Raw genomic sequence first — 8826 nt, forward strand, 5'->3', positions numbered from 1 at the left:
CTGGAATTAAACCTCAGTGGCTAATTAGGATACTTTGTTTTTATTCCATATAGAGTTTCATAATTTAAAAAAAAATATTCCATCATTGGGGCAAAGTGTGGCAGCCCTCTCACTAGTGGAATTTAGGTTCTTTTAAGGAAACACTTAGGAACTATGAGATGCAATTCACTGGTGAGCTGTGCTAAAATGAATGAAACTTGCACAGGTGCACTAATATGATTTGCATAGTTTGCATTCATTTTAACACAGCTTATTGAGGATACTTTTCTCAACAGATTGAATTCTGTGTGAATTATCACGTATATGTCTATTTGATTTTTTTAAAATTACCAATATAACTTAGGCCCATTACAGACCACCCAAAAGGGGCGGTCTTTGGCCGCTGCCGGTTGCAGCGCGGAGGAGCCGCAGCAGCCAAACCGCGCGACTCCTCCGCGCTGCAAAAAAGGATTGCAGAAATCACACTCCTTCCGGCAACCCGGAGGAGCCGCCGCAAGTGCCAAAGCGCGCACTCGCGACGGCTCTTCCGGGTTTAGACGTCCGGACGCTGCGCATCCGTTACGTCAAGATGGCCGCGCCCGTCTGTATAGGGCGTCGCCATCTTGCCATACGGAATATGCGCGAGGGGCAAGGCGCGTCCGGAAGCGCCGCCCCTTGCGCGTATTCCTGGCGCAACGACGGCACCTCTTAGGCCCGTCTGTAAGGCGCCTTAGTTAAGCACCTTATTTAATATGAGCATAAAGAGAAGATTGAAAGGTTTTAAATGCTGGACTGTGACAGTGATCTTTTGGGTTTGTTTTACCTGTTATTTGATCTTGATTTATAAAATCTTTTCTGTTTTAAAAATAAGGAATCAAGTGATGGAAATTCTTAACATGTTCATTTACGAACATGTTGAGTTCATGTCAGTCCCATTAGTCATATTATTTAATATGGATCTCAGTGTCTTTCTGTTTAAATCTTAAAAGCAGCCAACAAATGCTTAGAGCGGTGACACTGAACTAATTTAAGCTTTTCCCCTGCTTCCTATATGAGATAGTCCCCCCCCCAAAGCTATTAGTACCCTGAAGGAGACTACAGTCATGATTTGGATTCCTATCTCCTTTATTTTTGCAGATAGGGCTAACAGCAGCTGGATTTATAAAATGTTGCTACTCCAAACCAAGTTCTTACTCACTTCCCCCAGATGTTCTTAGGCTTTGAAAAAGGTGTTGAGTGAATTTGATCATAGATCTTCCAGATCATATGTAGCATGCCCTATATTGAAAGACATAGTTGAGCTGTGAGTAAGAATTTCATATGTCTTTTTCCTTTCTCTGATCTTTCATAGGCTGGAGTGAAAGGGACATTAGGAAGATTAGTAGGAATTTTTGAGGTAAGTAGAAATCAACAAATGAAAAACACTTTTATCATTGTGGTGTTATATATATTACAGGATTAAATTTTGAATACTTTAAAAGCAAGGACAAGAAATTGTGACCTTCCAGAAGCTGTTCATATGTAAGTCCCATTGGTCCTAGCCTGTTATGTGATTTTGGCAGGGCATTTATTTCAGGAAGCAAAGTTTTAAGAATGAGTCACTCAGTAATAAACCATAATTGTTTTTTGCAAGCATGAAGGACCTTGCACCTTAATGTTGCCCTTTCTCTTTTCAGAACCAAGACAGGAAACACAGAACTTATGTTTACGTACTCATTGTCACAGAAGTATTAGAAGACTGGGAGGACTCTGTGAATATTGGTAAGACATATATGTCATCTGTACTGTTGATTCTCTGTAGAAAAATAACAACTGAATATTCTTCTCTGCTTGAGATTTAGATTTATACGTGTGATTTTAAAAATTAAAACAAGTACCTGATTGAGAGGTTGTATTCATTTTGTTTTTAAATAGTGGAGCAGCCTTTTGTCTTTTGACTACAATCTTCAACACTCTTGTGTAACTTGAAAAACTTAATTTGGGGGGAATTTTTTTCTTTCATAAATAAAATAAAATAAAATGTCTGACTTTCACACTTTCAAGAATTTTTTTGGATGGAAATATTAGACAATGTGAGTTGATACTCCAGATTTGTTGTAGTTTTTCAATTGGGAATAACTATATCAAGACCACTATATACAGGTCGACCACTCCTTATTCAAAACACTTGGAATCAAAAGTGTTTGGGAGTTAGGATTTTTTTCAGATATTGGAATGCAAGTTGTGTAGTTCAGTATGTACCTGTATTGTTTTGTGAGGCTGGAAAGAGATGTGGCTTGAGATAGACCGAGAATCTATGAAATGGCATGAATCTAAGTGTAGTGGTTGGTATGAATCTCTCTCCAGGTTTGTAAATATAGTACAGATACATCTACTACATTGCTTGTATTCCAAAATCCAAATTCAAAATAATTCCAAAATCAAACCCTCCAAGTGTCTTTTCAGTGCTCAGAAAGTTTCAGGTTTGGGAGGTTTTTAGATTTCTGGATTGGGAATCCTCAGTCCGAATGTCATTTTTCATACTGGAGGGTAAAACTACTGTGGAATTAACACACACAGTTACCTATGTTGGGCATCTTTGATGTTTCTAGAAAAATGATATAGAAATTAATTCCACACATTTAAAATATATTTATTATCGGTGGCCTTAGTAGGCCATCATTTGTTTCTGAGCATCTGTTCCTCCTTGCTGTCCAACATGCAACAGAATGCTGTTGCTCATTCTGCCACATACTTGTTCACTTTTCTTCCATATTCTTTTATTTAGCTGCAGAATTCTGAATTTCATGTTATAAATATTTTAAAAGATTCCTTTCTTTTAAGAGAAAGGATCCTTACAGATATATTAATGTTTCCCAAAGTGTGGAAATTATAACTTTATTATACTTTATAAAGTAAGATTCCTGCCTAGTTGCACACCACATAAGCAGCGAAGACCTTGTGCAGCAATCTTGCATATTAAGCTCAGTTGCAAGTTAGACTCCTGCAACCTTAGTTTTATACCTTCAGACTTTCTTTTCAAGTCAAGGCCAACACTGGAATTAATGTCAAATTGTACATATGTTTAATATGATGACATAGAAAATCTGTTGGAAGGAATGAATGCAACATAAAATACTGTTAAGTGGATGTAGAAGAATGCAACACAACTGCATCTTTTGGATTGGCGAGGCAGTAAAGAGGAATTGAATAACAAGGAAATCACCACTAAATTTGCATGGAATGAATGAAACGACAGAAAGAGGGCTCTAGGTATTGATTATTTTATTTCCATTTCTGTAATGCCTTCCATCTTATAAACACAGGGATTCACTGTAAAATGGAAAGGAAACTATGGCCTCATACAGATGGCCCCAAAGGGCCGCTGTCGGGCTGATCTGGGGATGGGGCATGCACATGACACATGCCCCTGGATCATGCAGAGGCTGCGTTGGGGCCGCCTGATGCGGCCCAAACCCAGCCACAAAAGGAGCAGTTTCTTACCATTCCTTTTTGAGGCCTGCTCAGGACTGCAGCAATGGCCACCTTCGGGACCATGACAGTTGCCCCATCTGCTTTGCTCTTCAGTTGAAAGCATAGTAAACTGAAAGATTAGAAGTAGTTTGTTGAAAGAATCTGAACTCTAGAATTTAAAAATCTGGTAGAATCAAAGAAACAACATTTAAAAACCTGGTGGAATGATTTGCCTGCTGCTTAAAATACAGCAAGGTAGGCTCTGTGCAGGATCTTTAGAAATGGAGTTTCATAGGTGGGACATCAAAAATTCCCCATTATCTCCATTCTTTACCCACCTTGTTTTAGATAGTGGAGGTACCTCACACAGTCCTTTATCATGATCTCAATATTTGCGTATTGCACACTGATATTACCTTGTGATTCTTTAATTTTAATCCCTTCTATGGCCTTTTCTTTTCTGATTACGCCCATCAAAATCTTCATAGTCAATATAAATAACAATGGTGATAATGGATGTCCTAGACGTGTACCTTTTTGTATATTAAACGATAAAGTCTTATCACCATTTATCAAAATGCAGGCTTCTTGAAGCTTGTAGATTGTGTTAGTCCAAGTAATAAAATGCTCATCAAGGCCTTTTCCTCGTATCAAAACTATCATAAATGACCAGTTGCCATTATGAAAACCTTTTCCACAGCCAAAAAATATCAAAACAGTCTCATTCATTATTTTTGTCCAGATAGTCAAAAATATCATATTTGTCTTGCGGTTAAAAAGCCATGTTCATCTTCATGTACCCATTCCTGCAGCACTCCTTTCAGTATGTCTGCTAGTAGCATAGCAAAAACCTGATAGTCATTATTTAATAACAAAATAGGTCTATAATTCTTGATTTCTGTAAAATCTTTATCCTCTTTCAGTATCAAAACTATATTTGTATATTTTTAAGAGTCTGGCATTTCACCCAAACTTAAAATTGAATTCATTGTTTGCTGTAATGTTAAGAGCAACTGATCCTTCAACACTTTATAATATATAGCTGATAGTCCATCTGGCCCTGGAGCTTTCGTAGGATTCATCCATGATTTCTGCCATAGTAATAGTTGCATTCAGTTTTTGTTTTTGAGCCTCTAAAATTTTAGGCATTTTTTTCTCATTTAAATATTTCTCTCTAGTGTCCAGTGAAACGTGTGGTTTCTTAAACAAAGCTAGAAAATAATTATAAAAGCCTTTTTAAAGGCCTTTCTGTCCATAGTTATCTTTTCCCCAATGTTTGCCTTATCAACTAATAAATTTTCGAAATGATTTTTTTGCTTTACAAATCTCATTTCTCTCCACTTCAAACACCAATCTCATTGAAAGTTGCTTTTGCAAAAACTTCATAGCCTCTGCTATTCTTTGTATCTCATGGAGATTTTTTTCTAATTTCTCCTCTTTTCGTATTTCATCTAAAATTTTATTAGTTTGTTCCAATATTGAGTTAGTTCTTCAGCTGAACATTTTCCTGTTTGAAAAAAAACCCTCTTATATAAGCTTTAGAGGCATCCCATACAGCTTTCTCTTTTGTGCCTTTTCTAAAGTTATCTTTTTTTAAAAAATCTGTCAATCAATGCCTTTTTAGCTTTTTCCACTACTTTCTTATCCTGTAATAGCAAATAATTCAGTCTCCAATTAAAAGACTTCTTACCTGAGAAAGTCAAAGTCAGTTGAATAGAGTTGTGATCTGAAAAAGCTCTAGGGACACGGTTGCTCAGCAGTTAAGACACCAACTCTGACGATTGCAAGTTTGGCACTTCAAGACCAAGTGCCGCGTGATGGAACGAGCTCCTGTCACTAGTCCCACCTTCTATCAACCTGGCAGTTCGAAAGCATGTAAAAGTGCAAGTAGATAAATTGGTACCACCTTGATGGAAAGGTAATATGTTCTGTTCAGTAGTCATGCTGGCTACATATTCTGCCTTGCCCCTGGATGCTGGATGGTTGATGGATTTTTGTACTGTTGTGTTGATGAGTGTTGATGTAATATTTTCTGTAACCCCGCTTCAATCCACTGGGAGAGGCGGGGAAACACAAATAAATTTTATTATTATTATTATTATTATTATTATTATTATTACCACGGAGTCATGCTGGCTTTCTCAGCTTAGTAACGAAGATGAGCACTGTCCCCTACAGTTGGACAAGACTGGACCATTATATCCAAGGGGAAACCTTTATCTTTTAGTATGTCCATACTCTTAATTCTTTGATATAATGATTTAGAAAAGAAAGCCATGTCAATTATAGAAAAAGAATTATGCCTACCACATAATAAGTATAGTGTCATCCTACTTTATATTCTAGTCTAAAATTTTATGCCCAAAAATTGAATCCAAAATCCCAGGTCAATTTATTTGTGGGTCACTGTGGTAATGTGATAGCAGCTGTTTCAGATTTCCCAATGCATTTTCTTTCTCTTTTGAGCCAAGCAGAAAGAGTCCTGGGTGATTGTTTGATATTACTGTTTGTTTCTTGCTCCTTTAATATTATTTACCATATATACTTCTGTATAAGTCGAAAAATTTATACTACAAAATTGACCAAAAAACCTGGGTCGACTTATACATGAGTCAATACGGTGACAAGATGTCCGGGTGAGAGATTGTTCACTCCTCAAACCACTTCCCAGCCTATTGCTTCTGGAGAGGACAGCTGGGCTGGGAAGATGCAGGGAGCAAGACATCCTTTACATACATGGTTACATGCCTTTAAATTTTACCCTCGACTTATCCATGGGTCATATAAAAATCCAGAATTTTGGCCCCCAAGCCTACCCTCAACCTATACATGAGGTTGACCTATACACGAGTATACAGTACATACTACTAGGGCAGTTTACAAAACGTAATAAACATTTTTTTTTAAAAAAAATCCTAGTAAAACTACAAGTTGCAAAAAAAGAAGACAGAAGATATGCATAAATAGGCTGCTGTTCACTTTGCTTTGTGACTTTTTTTTCATGCATGGACAAACAAATAGGTTTTGACCTGGCAATAGAAGTAATGTCTGCACTTGTCACAGCACCATGAGGTAGGTGTGCCAAATTAAAGTGCCAAAACAAATAATGCTGACATTTATGTTTACATATTATGTACTTGTTACTTGAGAAGGACCTCTCTTGAAGCAGCTCCTTGAGGTATTTCATTCCCGAGATATTTAGAGTTTATAAGTAAGGACCAATGCATTTAATTGAACTTAAAGTAATATAAGTGGCCAATGAAGTTCTTATAGAATTGGTGTGGTATAATGCCGCCAGAGATGTACCACTTCCATTACTGGCCAGCACATTGTGCACTAGCCAAAGCTTGAAAATTGTGTTTAAGGACAGCTTCCATGTATGCTACCTTATAGTAATCTGTTAGGGAGTTTGTTGTTATTATGTGCCTTTCAGTCACTTTTGACTTATGACACAACCCTATTATAGGGTTGGGTTTTTTTTTTTTTTTTTTGGTCCAAGATTTGTTCAGAGGAGGTTTGACATTACCTTATTCTGAGGCAGGGAGAGAGTGACTTGCAGAATGAGGATTCAGATCCTTGTCTTCTGGAGTGCTAGTCTCAACACCTAGCTATCCCATGGTGATACAGGCACTTCCCCCCATACCTGCTTAACCTCTCTACATATAGCATTTATCAATGTCATCCTTCCAAATCCATATTAAATCAGGTAAGAAAAAACCAAAGTTAAATTAGCAACTTGATGCCCACAGCTCCTAAGCTGTCATCACCTTTAGGGGTGTTGCTAGCCTATACTGGAAAGGATTGTGATTGAGATCTAGGTAAAGTGTGGCTACATGATGCTTACATTAAAAATGAACAAGGTTGACAAGGTTCCCCATGACATTCTTGCAAACAAGCTAGTGAAATGTGGGCTAGACAAAGTAACAGTTACATGGATTTGTAATTGGTTGACTGGCCGAACCCAAGGGGTGCACAACAATGGCTCCTTTTCATCCTGGAGAGAAGTGACCAGTGGGGTCCCACAGGGCTCTGTCCTGGGCTCAGTTCTATTCAACATCTTTATCAATTACTTGGATGACAGAATTGGGAGCATACTTATCAAATTTGCAGATGACACCGAATTAGGAGGAGTAACCAACACACCAGAGGACAGGATTAAAATTCAAAATGACCTGAATAGACTAGAACAGTGATGGTGAACCTATGGCACGCGTGCCAGAAGTGGCACTCAGAGCCCTCTCTGTGGGCACACATGCTGTCGCCTGAGCACAGAGTTTGCCAGAGTTTCTTATTAGAAAGCCAGAGGGACGTGGCACTTTTCAATAAATAAGTGGGGTCTGGGTTGCAGTTTGGGCACTTGGTCTGTAAAAGGTTCACCATCACTGGACTAGAATGCTGGGCCACAGCTAACAAAATGAACTTCAACAGGGAGAAATGTAAGGTACTGCACTTGGGGCGGAAAAATGAAATGCACAGATATAAGTTGGGGACACCTGGCTTAAGGAGACTACATGTGAAAGGGATCTAGGAGTCCAAGTAGACCACAAGTTGAACGTGAGTCAACAGTGCGATGCGGCAGCTAACAAGGCCAATGCGATTTTAGGCTGCATCAATAGAAGTGTAGTGTCTAGATCAGGGGGCGGCAACCCCTGGCCAGCGGGCCGGATGCGGCCCGCGGAGGCGGCAGGACTGGCCCCAGCCCGGTCCTACCGCCGCCACCGCCTCCTCCTCCACCTCCTGGGCTGCACGACCGCACTGCCCTCCTCCTCCTCCACCGCGCGGAGGAGGAAGAGGAGGGCTGTGCGGCCTGGGGCAGAGGAAGCAAAGGGGGAGCCCCCGCGCAGCCCCCGCTGCCCACCTCTTCTCCTCTGCCTCCTCCGCCCCCAGGCCATGCTGCGCATGGAGGAGGGGGGAGGAGAAGAAGGAAGAGGAGGAGCAGAAGGAGGAGGAAGAGGAGGGGGGGAGCAGAAGGAGGAGGAAAAGGAGGAGGGGGAGCAGAAGGAGGAGGATGAAGAGGAGCGGGAGCAGAAGGAGAAGAGGAGGAGGGGGAGCAGAAGGAGGCGGAAGAGGAGGAGGAGGAAGAGGAGGAGGAGGAGGGGGAGCAGAAAGAGGAGGAAGAGATGGAGGGGGGAGCAGAAGGAGGAGGAAGAGGAAGAGGGGGAGCAGAAGGAGGAGGTGGTGAGTGGCCAGAGGCCTCAAGGTTTTTTTAAATTTTATTTTGTCATCTGTCATCTTTCGGCCTCTGAGGGAGAGAGTAGGCTGGCCCAGTACCATCAGGGGCTAGTCTGAAGAAAGAGGCTCCTCCCACCCTAACTGTCATCGTTCGGCCTCTGAGGGAGAGAGTAGGCTGGCCCAGTACCATCAGGGGCTAGTCTGAAGAAAGAGGCTCCTCCC

General features: G+C 40.4%; 1 protein-coding gene across 1 annotated transcript in view; it reads left to right on the plus strand.

Moving 5' to 3' along the window:
* Window positions 1-8826, plus strand: part of NUDT3 (nudix hydrolase 3) — a 38603-nt gene that overhangs the window by 20317 nt on the left and 9460 nt on the right. The window contains exons 3-4 of the mRNA XM_042465710.1: window positions 1331-1375; window positions 1656-1740. Of these exons, the coding sequence (XP_042321644.1) occupies window positions 1331-1375; window positions 1656-1740 (130 nt within the window). The remainder of the gene's footprint in view (window positions 1-1330; window positions 1376-1655; window positions 1741-8826) is intronic.

The sequence above is a fragment of the Sceloporus undulatus genome, chromosome 4 (assembly GCF_019175285.1).
Source record: "Sceloporus undulatus isolate JIND9_A2432 ecotype Alabama chromosome 4, SceUnd_v1.1, whole genome shotgun sequence".
NCBI classification, from domain to species: domain Eukaryota; kingdom Metazoa; phylum Chordata; class Lepidosauria; order Squamata; family Phrynosomatidae; genus Sceloporus; species Sceloporus undulatus.